Genomic DNA, 17,210 nt, shown 5'->3' on the forward strand with positions numbered 1-17,210 from the left:
CGATACCCTTCCACACTGTCAATGGCATGTGAAAAATATACTTCTGTTCACGAACACTTGTGGCCGGCCGTCAAGCAAAGTTTAGCGTATGATAACGTGCATTAATGTTTCATTCTCGTATCTCATTTCCAAAGTCGTTGGTGGTGTTCACTTGCAGAAAATACCGTATCCACAAGGTAGGTCGTGTTCCATCACATTTGTGATTCTGCCTCTTTGTAACCACTTACTCATCCTGAGCACATGTCTGCGTCATTTTACGAATCTTCTCACCGAAAAGGTAAACAAAGATACCCAAAAACATCAATGCTGCAATGATGCCGGCACAAATGTTGAACGCACCCTCATACCCAGCTTTCTCCACGAAAGCAATAGACCCGAAAGAGATGCCGAAACCAATAAAACCCCTTAACGAGCAAATGAGAACAAGAGCGGCATCGATGCGTTGAGGATAAGCGTCCATGCAGTAGACAAAGCTTGACACTACGATACCGACGAAGCCAAAGTATTCGGTGTTGAGTGTTACAGCGATACCAGCCCAGCTCCAATCTGCGGGGTGTTGGGCAGTCATGCCGTAGATGATCGTCGAGATCAGTATGGAGACCAGCGGAATGATGAGAGCAAGCATACGGTACTCAGGTTGACTAACGCCGCCGTTCCTCTTACTCATCAACTTGACAACCCAGTCGCTCAGGGCGCCACAGAAGAAGGGCACCGCAACGGCGGTGGCGACCTGTCCTGCGAAAACGTATCCAAGCATGTCAAAGTTCCAGAGAAAAGGCGGTTGGACTAGAACACCAGCGAACAACGCTGACATGAGCACGTAGATGCCCAAGGCGGCAGAATTGATCAGGATTAACCAGATAATGTTGGGGAACCAAATGATCTGGAACATCTGCTTCCAGCAGTCGATTGCCTTTGACCAGTGTGCATGGCCTTTCCAGGGGAGCATGTCTTTGACGAAACTACGGGGTGCGTAGTTGACGGTGTCGAGTGGGCGCTTAGTGTTGGTAGTGACTGGAACCAACGTGCCATCTTCCTCGATGCCTTGCCCGGTCAGGGCCTCTAGGGTGCGCTCGTACTTGGTCTCTGCGACGAAAATGATGCTGAGCACGGCTATGGCCCCACTCAGGCACCCGAAGACGCCGTACCACCACCTCCAGCCTAGATCATTGGCAAGATAAGAACTTGCTACAATTAACGCTGCGGTACCAAGTGTCTGCAGCGAGCAGAACCAAGCAATGACGTGTCCTCTTTCGTGAAGGTAGAAGATTTCCTGTACGATGATTGGGCAAAGTGCTTCAGCCTGCCCAGCAGCGATCGACATGACATCTCTGCCTGCAATATGCGACTCCAAGCTTCCGCTGTAAGCGCACCAGAGGCATCCGAATGACAGTACGATGGTTGACATAAGGTAAACAGGTCGACGCCCAACGGCATGAGCTACAGGAATTGCGAGGAGGTTTCCGACACCCATGTAGAATGCCGGCCAGGTTGCGAGGTCGCTGGTTTTTGGGTTTCCACCGTACGAGGCCTGTACAATGGGAAGAATGGCAGTGATGCCACTGGCCATCAGATTTCCGGTAGCCGCGTAGAGGCCGACAATAATCAAAATGATGTACTTCTGCCATTTCGGAAGGTTGAGAGGATCTTCACTAATTAGCTGAGTTGATTTTGCTGGCTTTGTAACTTACCATTAGGATCTCTGCTTGGAGTCGGGATCAGCACAATGCCGTCCTCATCGTACAATCTGATGGTACCGACCACTGGCCTCGCAGCTTTTTTGTGTGCGTCAACTATCTCGATGTGAGCACTCGCTTCATTCTTGGTGTCGTGGAGCGCCATGGTGTGCAGCTGCTGATGCAAAAAAGAGAGACATCTCGAACAATTTGTAGCATCTGAAGGTCCGAAGCGGACGCAGCCAAATGGGCCATGACAGTTCCTTGGTGGCTTGGAACGCGACACGATATCAGTGCTCACCCGGACCTCGCCCGCACTGGGCCGTCCAGTCCAATATGAATGCGAACGGATTGTGGGGGACGCGGGCTAAGCCGAAGAGAGGTGTGCAGTGTGGGGAATTGGCCCGGTCCAGGTAGGGGGGAAAGACATGCGGGGTACGTACTTACTGCGCCGAGGATTTTGAGCCTCATGCTCCTCGGCAAATCAACAACACCACGTACGTCACATACCATGAGCGAAACGGGCATCAAGACGTCGCAGCGCGTGTCGCGCTCGTGTGTCGAGTGTAGTCGTCGGAAAATTCGTTGCGACAAGAAGAGCCCCTGCAACCCCTGCGTGCGCCGCAATGCCGGGAATTCCTGCCGTCGGCCGATCGTGCGCGTCAGGGGACAGCTTACCGTCTACGCCGATTCGGATACGGGAAGCGCAGAAGACGTCCAACTCGAGGATTTGCTGCGCGAACGAGGCGCTTTGAGGGCACAGATTGCTGAGCTTGAGACTGCTCTTGCATTGTCGAAGCCGTGTGCACACAGCCGTACCAGCGAATCTACCGATTATTCGGCACCGTCGGCATCACTCGAAGACTTGGTCCCGGCCTTTGAGCAGTTCGACATCGGTATCACCACCAATGGCCCACGCGAAGGTGGCGAGAAAGATCTTATAGATAGCCTATATGAGCCTGCTGCGGATCCGATCTATCTGTTGCTTCCTAGTAAAGACGCTAGCGTACAGCTCGTTACCTTCTCTCTACACAGACTTGGCTGGCTGCACTGCGCTATTGACGCCGACATGTTTTTCGGAGAACACGAAGACTTTTGGCAAAGTACGCAACTGGGGACCGGCATCGAACGCGAACGAAGACCATGGCTAGTCGTCTATCTTGCAGTTCTGGCTGTGGGTATACTCTATTCCGATCCTGAGGAAATCCCCGATGTCACCCAACTTCCCCAACTTGGCACGCCTTTGGCCGATCCCGTCTCTATCGCAGTTCACACATCACGCCTCTGGTATGAGGCTGCGCTAAAGGAGCTCGAAAGATATGGGTTTGCAGGTTCACCGTCGCTCCCTGTGGTTCAGGCTCTTTCAGTACTAACCTTGTGTCATTCTAATTTCGGAGAACATCAGCGAGAGTGGCTGATTACTGGGTTTGCAACCAATATGGCACGATGTCTTGATATGCACAAGCTTGGCAACGAAGTAAACATTTCCAAGGATCTCTGCCGAAGACCGGAGTGGTCGACCCCTTCTCAGCGAGAGCTAGGGCGTCGGCTATGGTGGGCTTGTGTCATTCGGGACTGGTATGTACCTGCCCTGCAGCTCGCGTACTTGTCAGTATAACCCATGTAACTGAAAATCCATAGGCTCGCAAGTTGGTCACGACCCCCTTCGATCTCACCCGCCAGTTTTTGCTGTTATGTCTCGACCATCAGCAGGCAAGATGATTATATACTGCCTAGAGGTCTCATGACTGATAGTCCCGCCTCCCACGAATCAAATACCTTGGCTCCCCCTTCTCCGGCGCACTACCATTCGATCATGTGCCGTGTTTCTTACATCGTTTATCTGTACATCAAAGCGAACACGCATCAAACGAACTTGAAGTTCATAAAAGCCATAGAAGAGGTTGAGACTGTCCGGCGAGATCTGCCTTTGCACTTATCGCCAAGCTTCCCGGCCAACGAAGATGATAGGATTTGGGAATCGCAGCACCCCTGGATACCTTTCCAGAGGTATCTGATTCATTACGTTCTTGATTTCATAACGCTGACGATAGCGCGTGTGTTAATCCCGAAAGATGCAGAGGACGATCCGATAAACTCCAGGCACCTTGCCCTCCAGTCGGCCAACCGAATCCTGAATTATTACGCAGCACCCGCACCTAGAATGTACAGACTAGTATGGGTTGTGTCTGCTTCGACGGTCGCGTCTGCTATCTATGTCTCGTTGGACATGCTTGCAAATCCCCATGATTACCGAGGCGATGCTAAACTTCGAATCGTCAACCTTCTAAGAATGGCATTCCTGGAGTTGAAGAAGCACTCAGAGGTTGCCATTCATGCTGCAAAAGGCTCGGCTGTACTTGAAGGTCTCTTGCCTGTACTTGAGAGGCACGACTCTGAGCTTCCTGGAGTACCGCGTACCATCCATGCACTACTTCAGCAGCTATCCATGGCCGCCCATAGCACCAGCAATGACTTGTCAAATTCGGCTCCTGCAATGGATGGTTTTGCCCACCATGGAAACTACGAGAACATCGATATGTTCGATGGTATTGGCAACACGCTTCAGGAAACATTCACTTTTGAATACTGGGACGAAGTGTTCGCACAGATGTGAGGGGTATGCTATACAAGGCTTTACGAACTGGTCTCTATCAACGAGATTCATATACTACAATACGCCGATCTCAATATGGCTTCACACCCGCCAACTTGAGCAGCTTTTCGGTCAAGTCTGGCTTCTCCAACGGCTCCGTCCGCTCCCACGGGTCGAGTTTTCCATCCACCTTAGCCTTTCCTTGCGAGTGGATGTTAATGTGTGGCCAATGTGTCGTCGCCTCCCACTTCTCAAAGATCTCCTTCTTCTTCTCCAGATCTTCCTTGGATGCCATGGCAGCTGGGGTATAGCAGGCATATATGATTGTGCGGATATTGTCGGTCTCTGGGTATACAGCGTAGTGCATCTGGCGCGAGTCCCACAAGATCAGGTCACCAGGCTCAGCACAAACTTTGACCATTTTGCAGCCATGGTCCTCGTACCACTTCACATCCGAATCTTGGAACGGGTAGAAGTCGTAGTGAAGAGCAGCCAAAGGGCCCTTGGTTCGGTCGGGTGGGTGCTCTCTGAAGAACTGGTCGAAGAGCTTGGCGCTACCTTCCATTACAACAAGCCCGCCGTCTTTGGGTCCGGCCTCAGAGACTAAAGATGACATTAGCAGTTTGACTAAGGCAAATCCACGAGAAGAGGTTCGGCATACGATTGATAATGCCCTGTACGCAAGACAGGCCTTGCCGCTCGGGTGCCTGATCCACGTGCGGCCATGGCTTTGAACCAGCCATCTTCGATGCATTCGGCAGTGTCAGGTTGATAGTGTCGTATGACACAATAAGCTCGTTCGTATTCCAGATTTTCTCAAAGGCTTCCAAAACACCAGGTTCCCTTTCCGCAAGAGTATCAGCTACCATCATTGACGCGTCTTTAGTGATCGAAAGTACTCACTGTCTAGCCTCCCAGACATATTTTTCATGTGCAGCACAGTAGTTCAGGTACATTCCATTCTTGAAGCTTTGGGGAAGATTTTCCTTGGTCCATGTCTCTGGGTTCTTGATGTCGAAGTCGTTGGGGAAGGTGCCAAGCCAGTCCATCATCTTGTTGCGGTACTTTAGAGCTCGCTCTTTGGGAACTACGCCCTTGAGGACTACATAGCCCTTCTCATAGAATTCATCTCGCCAGTCGCCATACTTTTGCTGGGCGCTCATACTCTCGTTCTCGTCAAGAAAAGGTGCCATGGTTGCAATGAAATGTGATGCTGTGTGTGAAGTAAATTTGTGGATATGGACTCGATGGTCATCAACGGTCACTTATTGATATACTTCGCATCACTACACACTCACCCGGAGGTATAATCCCGGCTCGCCCGTCCACGGCCGCTTGCTGTGGGGAGAGACAAGCTTCTGTGTGGGGTAGACCCTGCGGCTCCATACATCACGGTCGAGAACGGGCGAGATCTAGCGCCCATTTGCATCTCGAAACTCCCCACATGCCGACACTAAACCTCCAAGACTGTTACAAGAATCAAATAAACGGTTTATCGGCAAGGGACGTCGCGGCCGAGAACGGTCGGGCGGTACTCACGCGGTGACAACTGGGTCTCAGGCCGAAGTCGCGGTCTTTCAAAACCAAGATGAATCCTCCTTATGATGTCGCCGCACATCGCTCTCAAAAGGCTACTATCTTTTTTTCATCGTTCTTCAATCATGCCTCTCTCTTTCCAAGTTGCCAATCTTGCGGTCAAACCACCCAAGGTGGGCGAGAATGGATACCAAGGATTTAACCCGCGCAAAGAGACACTTCCAAAAGGATACCAAAGTCGAGATGGGGCACGCGCGCTCTCTGAAGATATGATCGCTGAACACGACGTGGCCGTCAAAGTCAGAGATGGCTGCACTCTATACTGCGATATCTACCGACCAGTCAGTAGTGACAAGAGTGATGTCAAGGTGCCTGCGATCGTGGCCTGGAGTCCGTTCGGCAAGAAACACACGGGCATTGACATGATGTCAAAGGTATGTGTTTCATATGAAAATTGACTTTGAGCAAGAGCAGTAACTAATACCACCCAGGTAAAATGGGGTTGCGGCGTGCCAAAAGGCTGTCTCAGTGGTCTTGAGCGATTCGAAGGACCAGATCCGGCGGAATACTGTCCTCGTGGTTATTCAGTCGTTAATGTGGACGCAAGAGGTGCAGGCGACTCAGACGGAGACATTGTTATCATGGGAAAGCAAGAAGGCGAGGATGGGCACGATGTGATCGAAGAGCTGGCAAAAATGGACTGGTGGGTATCGCGTTAGTCTCCAGCACGATACAAAATTGACCATTGACAGGTGTAACGGTTCGATCGGACTTGCTGGTAACTCACATCTCGGTATCGTACAATGGTTCATCGCGGCGACACAACCCCCATCACTCAAAGCCATAGCGCCTTGGGAAGCTTGTGGTGACCTTTACCGAGAGCAATTCGTACGCGGAGGAGCGTGGGACAATGGACTTTTCGACTTCATTACTGAACACGTTATTCGTGGGAAGAACGGTCTCGAAGATTTCAAGGAGATGTACCGGCGGTCATCAACCATGAACCCTTACTGGGCAGATAAGAGGGCAGATATCGCAAGCATAAAGATCCCCACGTACATCGTCGCATCTTACTCGAGTTTTGTCCACACGATGGGCTCAATACGCGGCTGGATGCAAGTGGACACCAAGGATAAGTGGCTACGCTGGGATCCTTACCAAGAATGGTACGATCTCTGGGCAGTTCAGGAATCCATCGACGAGCTCGCTTCCTTCTTCGACCGCTATCTCAAGGGCGAAAAGAACGATTGGGAGAATACACCACGTGTGCGCATGTCGTCGCTTAACTACGGCGACAAAGAAGCCATCTACCCCATTGTCGAAGAAGACTTTCCCATACCGCGAACGGAGTACCGTACCCTCTACCTCAGTGACAACAACACACTTCAAAGCAGTGCACCGAAAAACACTAGCACGCTCTCCTACGATTCCGAAAGCGGCACCTCGCCCATCTCCCACGCGGCATTCACCCTCAAGTTCGACAAACCAACTCGCCTAATGGGCCTACCCAAAGCCGTGCTGTACATGTCGTGTCCAGACTTCAACGACATGATTGTCTACGTCTTGATCCGCAAACTAGATAAGCAAGGCAAGCCCATGATCGCCATCAACATCCCTTGGTCCGCCGCTCCCTACAACAGCGCTGCCGACATCCCAGAATCAGACTACAGCAACCTAATGATTTATTACGGACCCACTGGGATCCTCCGTGCCTCGCACCGCAAGACCGATCCTTCGAGGTCTATTCATCCGCAGTATCCCTTCCACACTCACGACGAAGTACAAAAGATTACTCCAGGAGAGGTGGTGAAGTTGGAGATTGGGCTGTGGGCCATGGGTGTAGATTTTGAGGCTGGAGAGAGTATTAGTGTGCAAGTTAGTGGTGAGTATCCGCTTGTACAAGAGTTTGGGCCGAGAAAGAAGGTGGAGTTGGAGGAGAGGAATAAAGGGGTGCACTTGGTGCATGTTGGTGGGGAGCATGCAAGTCATGTTGTGCTGCCTTTTGTTTGAAGGTGAAGACGAATATGAAGACATATCCAGTTTACCGCATATGAGGTTTTATGGAGTTACTGCCTGCCACCTACGTAGCTGCGCCAACGTTTCAAAGCTCATGGCATCTGCAAGAGATGCCGGAAAATCCACGACAGTGGAGCTCATTGTATATGGCCAGGCTAAAGAGTGGCTTCAAAACAAGTGTTAGTCTATGGTATCATTCCAGGCTCAATCAATCGCACCACCATCCCATAAGTGTCACAACCACGCTAGTCATCCTCGTCCTCATGGTCATGATCCGACGTCTAGGCGTAACAGCCATAATACCACCTCATGGTCTGAAGCACATCCACTACCTAAGAAATTCACGCTTCCTCCTCATAGATCTTAACCTTTTCGGCATACTCCCTAATATTAGAGTGAATAGTCTCGTTGATCAATTCACCTCGTCCACCAGCAACCTGCAAAATCAAATCGTTCAATGACATCCTCCCAAGAATGTCAACGTGATCCGCTAGTTTCACAAGTCTCGTCAGCAAAAACCCAACAACAAGAACAAGAAACATAAGAGAGGATACAACATACCAGTATTCGGACCGCCCCGAGGGCTAAATCGATCAGGCTCATGTTTCATTTCAAACGTTGTGACCTTGACGCCGGCTGGATTATATCTCTTCATCTTCCATCCTTTAGTGCACATGTAACCTGAACTAAGGAGGTTGACTGTTCCATCTCCCTCACCCATGACGACGCCGTGGTCAACATTATCCTGGGTGTACATGGTATCGAGCGTTACATTTAACCCCGACAAAGGATCGTCATCACTGCGGTAGTAGTACCCACGCTCCGTATCTTTACCGATACCATAAAAGCAATAGATCTTGAAGTTGGGAGCGAGCGGCAGTCGCGTCTCGAGAGGGTTCACCCATTTAGCGGGGATAAATTGGTTGTCCTCAACCTGCTTGGTGGTATGCGCTACGCCATGGGAGTAAGATGACTGAATCATCTTCTTGAACCAGGGTTCTGTGTTGCGGAAGAGAAAAGGCAGACTGTCGTCGACGGTAATATTCTTTTGCGTCATGGTAGAATTGGCGTTGCGGAAACGAATGAAGGGGCCAAAGGTAACGTTCTGGCCAGGTAGGTCGTCAGGCGCACCATTCTCGTCGCCCCAAACGGCGTTTCCACCAAGCGGCAGCATGGAAGACAAGCCGGGCATTGCGCGGAAGATCTCGGCGCGTTCGTAGCGGGAAAGGAAACGTTCCAGACCGTAGACCGCAAAGGCGTTCAGTTGGGCAGTGTCTTTCATCTCGCCGGAGAGGACGGCGGGCATATCTTTCAATGCGCCGAGCATACATCCGCTGATGTTGATCCAGCTATCGATGTATTCATCCACCCAACCCGACCCACCATTTCCGTATCCCTTTGCTTCCGCCCAATGTAGGAAGTAGTATAGTACTTGAGAGCCCATGGAGTGCGAGAGGAGGACGACCTTCCTGTCCGATACGCGCACTGCAACTTCGATGTGGGACTTTAGACGGGTAAAGTACTGATCACGGATCTCGTAGTTCATGTATGACATGCGCCAATCGTAAGCCGCCGTGAAGGCATTCCCGGGATCGTAGCCTATTGTAGCGAGGTTCTCGAGGATCTTATTCCATATCCAGTAGCCCGTTATGAAGAAGTCAGCTGCGTCGAACCCTTGGGCTGCTCGTAGCTTTACGCCTGGGGGATCAAGACCCGTGTCTTTGTCGAGCATAATATGCCGTTTCCACTGGACCTTGTCCAAGACGAGTGCGCGCATCATCGTCCACGAACCCCATAGCCTCTTGCGAAAGTATTGTCTTGAGCTTTCTTCAGTACCCCAAGATTCAAGACCTGTCGAGATGACGCCGGGAATCATGATGACGGGATGTTTGGCTTTTATGCCTTGTTTCTGCGCATGGAGACCGACGGCGAAGGAATCGTAGTTTACGGCGTCTCGTTCTGTTTTCTACTGAGTTGGGGCAGTCAGCCTCGATTCCTGACAACTCGTAGTTGCCGTAGTGCAGTCGATTCTTGGAAGAAGCGGAAATATCGCGCACCTGCAACTGCTGCGCACTCTTCACAAAGTTGTCCGGTAGCGCTTCCATGATGCTCTCGAGGTTGACACCCTCCAGACTGCTTAGATCAATCATGTCGTTACTGCTGGCAAAGAAGCCGGCCAGCAGCAGCCCAAACAGGCCTCCAAGTCCAAACACCCATACATTTCTTCGCTTCTTGTGCTGGCCCTTCTTCTTCAGCGTCTGGAGCTGCTCGGCGGTGATCAGGCGTAGGTTCGCAGGTCGTTTACCGTCCGGTCCGGGCGAGGGCTCGCGGGACAGGTCGGGTGTTGAGATCTCGCTATCGTCGCCGGCGCCAGCGCTGCCACCGCCGAAGCGGCGTCTTAGAAAAGACATGTACACGAAGTTGTAATGTCTACGCGGGGTTATTCAAGGAAACGTGGGCGCCTGCCACGAGGGATTTTGTCTATCTTTCCCAAAGACCGAGACCTCCGACATGTGACGGAATGATCGGCACAAGGATGCAGGAGAAGCACGTTCCTGATGCTGCCAAGCCGGAGAGCCTCCCGCTATTGAAGCCCCTCCACTTGCCGCGCATCGCTCTCATGTCCTACGCGCCATGGCCGACAATGAAGATGGCGACGTCACAAGCAACGCGCCGGCAAAGAGAACCGACGCCAAAGAGCTGAGCGAGTCAGACCTCCAATACGTCCAATACGAGCCCTCGAAAGAAGAGCAATACCTCCCCGCCATCCGCCAACTAATCTCCAAAGACCTTTCCGAGCCTTACAGTATCTATGTATACCGGTATTTCTTGTACCAATGGGGTGACCTGTGCTATATGGTACCAGTCCCTTCTTCACCCCTCTATCTTTCAGATAAACTGACTCCTACCCACAGGCCCTCTCCCCCACTAACACTCTAATCGGCGTAATCACATGCAAACTCGAACCGCACCGCAGCGGCACCTACCGCGGCTACATCGCCATGCTCGCAACCCAAGAAGAATACCGCGGCCGAGGCATAGCCACGCAACTTGTCCGACTGGCCATTGATGCCATGACCGCGCGCGACGCCGACGAGATAGTACTAGAGACCGAGGTGTCGAATACTGCGAGCTTGAAACTGTACGAGAGATTGGGGTTTATCAGGAGCAAACGGTTGCATAGATATTATCTGAATGGCAACGCGGCGTTTAGGTTGATACTCTACTTGAAGGAGGGGACTGCGCTTAAGAGACCCGAACATGCTGGGCATGGCGAGATGGGTGGCATGTCGGATATGAGGAGGATGGACGATGCAGAACTTTACTCTTGAAAGAAGAGACAAAGACATACAAGAAAACCCTCTCTGTTTTTTCGGTGGCTCGCAAGCCGCTACTTTCGAGAACAACAAACCAAGATTCTTGAAGGGTATGCTTCAATTCATACTACAGTCTATGCTGATCCGTTCGTGCGCCAGACGCCCATTAATGCTGCTAAACCGACTTTTTGACAAGTACCACTAACCAGAATACGCCATGAAAATGCGCAAACACGTTTCGATCATCTTCATCTACATTTCTTAATTCATCCAACTCTTTACGGCCCGACGTTGAACTTGAGCCTGACACCCATACTAGCCAGCTCAATATCAAGGAATTTGAGCACACCAGGGACTGCAACTACAGCAACGTCTTCGCCACCAGAGTATCGCAGGCCTTGTGCATCCATCCAGAGATCGGCTTTGCTGCTGGTGTTGTCGGCCAATACGGCGCACCTTCTGCAACGGATGGTAATGTCCTTGCCACTTCTATCCTTCTTGCGACCGTACTCGCTGACAGTTGGTGTTGTGCTGAGGAAAGAGCCGCAGGTACGGCAGATGGCTGCTTTGGTGTAATCGGAGCAATTCATCAAACGGTCCTGGAGAAGGAAGGCTGTGCCGTGAGCAAGTAGAGAATCACGTTCCATTTCTCCGACACGGATACCACCTCCCTTGCTTCTTCCCTTGATAGGCTGCCCTGTCGTGGACACCACAGGACCCGTGGTTCTGGCTTGGAACTTATCATTGACCACTGCGTAACTGTAAGTAAAAGTCTAGATTGTTATTAGAAGAATGACTTACTGTGTCGTAGACGCTGGTAGTAGACGACACCGATGTAGATATCTGCGTGCAATTCTTGTCCAGTGATACCCGAGTACATAGGCTCGTTGCCATAGTAGTTGTAACCAGCCTTGGATAGCTGGTGACCGAAATAGTCGACAGCAGTATTTTGCTCGTCAAAGCGGAAGGGCGTTGAATCCTGGGCCATACCGTGGAGTGCTCCAGACTTTCCAGCTAGCGACTCGACGAACATACCGATTGTCATTCGCGAGGGGAAAGCGTGAGGGTTGATGATAACATCAGGCTGCATACCGCTTTCCGAGAATGGCATGTCTGGAGTAGGGAACTTCTGACTGACGACACCCTTCTGTCCGTGTCTGGAAGAGAACTTGTCACCAACGACAGGAGAACGAGGAATGCGAAGCTTGATGCTGAGCTTCTGGCATGGTTGTGCTCCATCCTCAGCGCCGATGATACGGACTTCTTCGACAAAAGCGAGTTCATCGTCCTTGTATTTGAAGAACTGCGTCTGACCGTCGCGGTTGATGTAGTCGCCGGTAGCTGGGTCGTACGAAACAGTGTGCCATGCAGCAATGACGTCGCCAGATCGCAGCATAGTCCCAATGCGAGGAAGGCCGTCATCATCGAGAGTCTCCTTGGCCGCGGCTTTCACTAAGCCTTCGGGAGCGAAGCCAAACAGCTTGGTAACTGTCCTGCTTGATCGATTCCTTCGGCTGCCTTCTTCGAGGTCACAAATCTTCGTCTTGTAAACAGTGCCGTGGCCGAAACCGCGCTCGTGTGACGACTTGTTCAAGATCATAGCGTCGTCCATGTCGTATCCGGTGTAGGAGATGACAGCCACAACTGCGTTCATTCCGTTCGGGAAGTTGTCCATGCCGTACTCGTTGTGCAATGGAGGCCGAGCGATGGGAGTTTGACCAGTTTGTAAGCGGTAGGTCTTGTTGTCGGTTCGGTAGGCCATAGCAGTTCCTGGTGTACCCATCGATTGTTTACCCATCTGACACTGAAAACGTGGAGGTATAAAGTCAGCGTATGTCTCACATGCATTTCGAACAATTACAACTTACCTGGTACATGTTACGTGGCGATTGATTGAAGTCCGAGAAGGGTGTCTGGTTGGCGATGATACTGAAGATGTTCGTGGGCTCGATCTCCACGTGCGTTGAATCACCGGATACGATCTCGGCATCCGTGCATGCAATCGACATGTATGGTTGCTCGAATGGTCCCACGTAGTCTGTCTTGCTGAGAGGCAAGTACTTGACAGGTCGGTACATTCGCGAGCTTTGTGAGAACATGTAGACACCTGGGTACTGGCCACCGTTGGATCCGGGGATGTAACCAATTTCCATCTCCAATGGTACATTGTGTGAGCCTTCAACCTTCCAGTAACGAAGCGTGTCCGCGATGACCTTGGCTTGCTTTGGCGAGCAGAAACCTAAGACACGACCGTCTAATTGGACAACCACACTCGCTTCCAGGGAGGCAGATGACTTGCTCGATACGCCCAGTTGTGCAACGAGATTGGGAATTGCTGAGACATCGAGGTTGGAAGTCGCGATCTTGCACTTGTGGGCGAAATGGTTGAGAAGTCCACAAGGACTACCGTCAGGGGTGTGGACAGGACACATGAAGCCCCATGACTCCGGCAGCAATTTACGAACCGTGGTTGTCTTGAGCTGGGCGAAGAAAGCACCTCGATGCACCATTCGGAAATGGGAGATGAAACGTGGGAAGTTCAACTTCTCAGCAACCACAACATATCCGGATGTTTGTTGCAAGTCGAGACCAGTCGGACTGATCAAATTGCCTGTACTGAGGAAGTACTCCATAGCTTGACCAAGGTTCATTTGTGTTCTTCGGAGGATCCTCGAGTTCCAATCCTTGGTGAAATCTTGAGATGTAAAGGGCTTGTACTCCGTCTTCCTTCCCCACTCCCTCAGGACTAGCTGAAAGCTGTTGAGCCACTCCTCCAGCTTCTCCTTCAGAATCATGCCGTAGAGTTGGCCGCCTAGCAGAATCTCCTGGTTCTGGACGGCATCCGGGTTGTCGACAGCACAGTCGCCTTCGACCAAAGCATAGAGCTTCCTGGCCATGAACAGCAGCATTCTGAACTTGTCCGCGTCCTGGCTCGGTGTGACATTTACGCAGCCTAGATGAGGTAGAACGATCTTGCGGAGGAATTCTGTACCGGCTTCCTCGTCGGTGACATCGGCTGGCAGACCAAGTACGACCTTGAACTTCCCACCAAGATACGCGCGAGTCTTCGCCTTAGTGTGCAGCCCGTAGACCTTGTATGTTCGGAGTAGCAGTTCCACGCGATCGGTAACGAATTGCTTCTCTTCCAGACCTTCTGAGCCGGCGGCGCCAACCAGGCCCTCGAAAATCTCGCGGTCGTTGGTTTCGACCAAGGCCTTCATCACCATGACGATGGGGACCAGGTATTCGGACTTGCGCCATGAAAAACGGAAGTTGACATTGCCGTCGCTGAGGTAGTGCAGGGCGTTGGTTTGCGAGGTCTGGTCGGGTCGCATCGATCTGAGCTGGATACCGAACTGGGTGTAACCGGGGCCACGGTTGGTAAAGGCGCCACGCTTGATGGCCATGGGGTAGTTGCGACGGTTGACCTGGAGGAGACGGATAATCTTCTCGATGCCGTTGACGATGAAGTAGCCGCCAAGCTCGTCAGACTCTTCTTTCGCCTTGACTAGTGCCGCTGGCGACATGCCCTCAAGCTGGCAGCGGTTCGATCTCAGCATGACGGGCACGCCGCCGAGATCCACGACGTCCTCCTGCCAATCTCCGTTGTTGACCCGCCACTCGAGTCGCGCGCGCATCTTGCCGCGGTATGAAGCATGTCGCTCTCGGGCCTCGGCGGGATAGATATTTCGGTTCTTGAGCGCGACCTTGTTGGAAGGCGGCAGGACTGGCTTGTCGAGGAAGACGTCGGAGATGCGCAGAGAGAGGCGGTTTCTCTGGCCGACGTCTTCTGGAGCGGCGTATGGGTCGCCATCGAGGAAGATCTTGGTGCCAATGTCTCGTATGCCCTGAGCTAGCTGGCCGCCGGGAGTGAAGATGGTGTTGAACGAGTTGATGTGGGGGTCCACTGCGGCAGCGAGCGTGGGATATGCCGTCTTGTCTTTGGGAGGGTTGCGGAACAGGTCGTGCCGCCTGAGTGTGTCAAACTGGATTACCTATTAGATATGGGGTTGGTCAATGTCGAAAAAAGTAGTCGCTTGCCTTGGTCGACCATTCCTGCGGGCTATCGGCCCTTGCGGCAGGCGCCATGGTTTGTGCAGGTGGCTGTTTGTCACTGTAGACCGGGAACAAGAGGCGCAACTCGCAGCAGTATGCGCAGAATATATTATCCCAGAGTATTGGGGCGGTCGCGTTTGGCAAGCTGCAGCGCGATTGTGAAGTTGCGACGCCAATCTCGAACTTTTTTACTAGACTAGTCCGATAGGCCACCCCTGCCTAGCGCGCTGGCCAAAGTCACACGCCGCGGCGGCTCCATCACTGTGCTGCAGCGTGAACCACTCCGGGCTTTCGTTAGGGCGGCACAGCTCTGCTTCTCTACTTCCTCACAGCATTGCCTGCGCTCTTTGCATCCGCTTTCTACTTTGGAAACTAACTTCATTTGCCCGTTGCTGCTGCTAAGACTACGGCGATCACGCCTATTACATGCCCCGCAGCAAGGATCAAGGTTCCCAGACTTCCCTCCATCGCCCGTACATCACCACTCCTCCCGACCAGATCACGACAACAGCACCGAGTCAGAAATCGCCCTGACAACCACCATGGCGAACCTCTTCCGTCGCATCTATGACTGGCTGCTCCGCCTGTTCTGGTATGCTTACCTGTCCTTTTCTTACCATGTCAAATGCCATCGCTCTGATGCCTGCCTGATGCGCTATTTGATACTCTGCCAACTGCTCAGCTTGCGCCCACGAAAAAGCAAGATCACGGGCGACGATAACATGGCCTGGCTGATGACCGCTGACACCGTACAGGGCGACTGAGATGGACATCACCATGATCGGGTTGCAAAACGCTGGCAAGACTTCGCTGTTGAGAGTTCTGGCGGTGAGTCTCTTCCTGATGCGGAAACAACCTCCTGTATCGACATCATCAGTCTCGATGCATTCAAGCTGACCCATCCGTGTATAGGGAGGAGAGTTTACTGTCGAGTAGGTCTACATCCGTCCCGAGTTGTGCGAGCCGGCGGCGACGTTGTTTCATCCGTGTCCCGAAGCTACTGCTTTGCGCAACCATGAACGCCATCGTAGCTGGGCCAAGCGCTGACTGGTCCTAGCTCCATCCCGACTGTTGGCTTCAATATGAAGCGCGTCCAGAAAGGTCATGTAACCTTGAAGTGGTGAGTGCTTCCCATGTTCTCCTTGGTCACGCATGTCCGGCTCTTGCAGCGCCAAGCCCAGCCTTGCGGGGTGCAGGACGGTCTACTAGTCCGGAGGCGCATCTGCTGACCAGCGGCAACAGTTGGGATCTCGGAGGCCAACCTAGGTTCCGTTCCATGTGGGAGCGGTACTGCCGCGGTGTGAATGCCATTGTGTACGTCTCTTCTGCATGTGATAGCATCCTGTCGCTCATTGCCATAGGTTCATCGTCGACTCTGCTGATAAGGAGGCTCTGCCAGTGGCTGGCGAGGAGCTAAAACTCCTGTTGGAGAAGCCGGCTCTAGAAGGCATTCCTCTCCTGGTCTTGGGCAACAAGTCCGATTTACCCAACAAGCTCTCGGTGGATGAGCTGATCGAAGCGCTCGACCTCAAGTCAGTGTCGCACCGAGAGGTGAGCTGCTACGGCATCAGCGCAAAAGAGGAGACCAACCTCGATGCTGTTCTCCAGTGGTTGATCGCCCGAGCCAGCAAGTGAGGTATTGTGTTGTTCGTATTCGACCGACGTAACGTGACCGCGTCGGTCAGGTGCCGTTTACGACGCATTCGACTGGGTTTGGTGTTTTCGCAACTTCACGATGTTGACGTGCCTACGTTCTCACGAATTACGGTCGTCAGCTTTACATGACATCTTTAATGATTCTTACGACTTGATGGAAGAAAAGACGGGCAGATCGCTCTGCAGGCTAGCGATGGCCATTCCAGTTCCCCAGCTCGACACGTTTACTTCTTTTCATATCATTACGACGGCGACTGCTCCTTCCTCATCATGTATCATCCTCTTTGTTCCATATTCCAGCGAACATGTAGCGGCTAAAAAAAGACGAGAAGAGTTTGGTCCATGTATGAATGACAT

General features: G+C 52.2%; 8 protein-coding genes across 8 annotated transcripts; 4 read left to right on the forward strand and 4 right to left on the reverse strand.

Annotated features, from left to right (window-relative positions):
• Nucleotides 1–223: 223 nt before the first annotated feature.
• Nucleotides 224–1,842, reverse strand: AA0111_g2618 (hypothetical protein; the record flags this gene model as incomplete). Its single annotated transcript, XM_028648409.1, has 2 exons — nucleotides 224–1,647; nucleotides 1,692–1,842. 2 exons carry the CDS (start codon nucleotides 1,840–1,842, stop codon nucleotides 224–226), a joined length of 1,575 nt encoding a protein of 524 aa, XP_028509963.1.
• A 303-nt stretch (nucleotides 1,843–2,145) lies between these two features.
• AA0111_g2619 (hypothetical protein) lies at nucleotides 2,146–4,293 on the forward strand (the record flags this gene model as incomplete). Its single annotated transcript, XM_028648410.1, has 2 exons — nucleotides 2,146–3,254; nucleotides 3,318–4,293. The coding sequence occupies 2 exons, from the start codon at nucleotides 2,146–2,148 to the stop codon at nucleotides 4,291–4,293; spliced, it is 2,085 nt and encodes a 694-aa protein (XP_028509962.1).
• Nucleotides 4,294–4,363: 70 nt separating this feature from the next.
• Nucleotides 4,364–5,465, reverse strand: AA0111_g2620 (hypothetical protein; the record flags this gene model as incomplete). Its single annotated transcript, XM_028648412.1, has 3 exons — nucleotides 4,364–4,875; nucleotides 4,934–5,115; nucleotides 5,176–5,465. The coding sequence occupies 3 exons, from the start codon at nucleotides 5,463–5,465 to the stop codon at nucleotides 4,364–4,366; spliced, it is 984 nt and encodes a 327-aa protein (XP_028510299.1).
• Nucleotides 5,466–5,933: 468 nt separating this feature from the next.
• Nucleotides 5,934–7,818, forward strand: AA0111_g2621 (hypothetical protein; the record flags this gene model as incomplete). Its single annotated transcript, XM_028648413.1, has 3 exons — nucleotides 5,934–6,242; nucleotides 6,300–6,511; nucleotides 6,561–7,818. The coding sequence occupies 3 exons, from the start codon at nucleotides 5,934–5,936 to the stop codon at nucleotides 7,816–7,818; spliced, it is 1,779 nt and encodes a 592-aa protein (XP_028510300.1).
• A 347-nt stretch (nucleotides 7,819–8,165) lies between these two features.
• AA0111_g2622 (Phospholipid:diacylglycerol acyltransferase) lies at nucleotides 8,166–10,235 on the reverse strand (the record flags this gene model as incomplete). Its single annotated transcript, XM_028648414.1, has 3 exons — nucleotides 8,166–8,314; nucleotides 8,386–9,790; nucleotides 9,882–10,235. The coding sequence occupies 3 exons, from the start codon at nucleotides 10,233–10,235 to the stop codon at nucleotides 8,166–8,168; spliced, it is 1,908 nt and encodes a 635-aa protein (XP_028510301.1).
• Nucleotides 10,236–10,458: 223 nt separating this feature from the next.
• Nucleotides 10,459–11,156, forward strand: AA0111_g2623 (hypothetical protein; the record flags this gene model as incomplete). Its single annotated transcript, XM_028648415.1, has 2 exons — nucleotides 10,459–10,683; nucleotides 10,740–11,156. 2 exons carry the CDS (start codon nucleotides 10,459–10,461, stop codon nucleotides 11,154–11,156), a joined length of 642 nt encoding a protein of 213 aa, XP_028510302.1.
• Nucleotides 11,157–11,419: 263 nt separating this feature from the next.
• On the reverse strand, nucleotides 11,420–15,195 carry AA0111_g2624 (DNA-directed RNA polymerase I subunit; the record flags this gene model as incomplete). The annotated part of the gene is made up of 4 exons (XM_028648416.1): nucleotides 11,420–11,892; nucleotides 11,943–12,945; nucleotides 13,010–15,136; nucleotides 15,193–15,195. 4 exons carry the CDS (start codon nucleotides 15,193–15,195, stop codon nucleotides 11,420–11,422), a joined length of 3,606 nt encoding a protein of 1,201 aa, XP_028510295.1.
• A 544-nt stretch (nucleotides 15,196–15,739) lies between these two features.
• Nucleotides 15,740–16,832, forward strand: AA0111_g2625 (hypothetical protein; the record flags this gene model as incomplete). Its single annotated transcript, XM_028648417.1, has 6 exons — nucleotides 15,740–15,789; nucleotides 15,953–16,025; nucleotides 16,110–16,129; nucleotides 16,255–16,317; nucleotides 16,440–16,511; nucleotides 16,559–16,832. The coding sequence occupies 6 exons, from the start codon at nucleotides 15,740–15,742 to the stop codon at nucleotides 16,830–16,832; spliced, it is 552 nt and encodes a 183-aa protein (XP_028510296.1).
• Between the last annotated feature and the right edge of the window lie 378 nt (nucleotides 16,833–17,210).

This window comes from Alternaria arborescens (assembly GCF_004154835.1).
Source record: "Alternaria arborescens strain FERA 675 chromosome Unknown contig_4, whole genome shotgun sequence".
Classification (NCBI taxonomy): domain Eukaryota; kingdom Fungi; phylum Ascomycota; class Dothideomycetes; order Pleosporales; family Pleosporaceae; genus Alternaria; species Alternaria arborescens.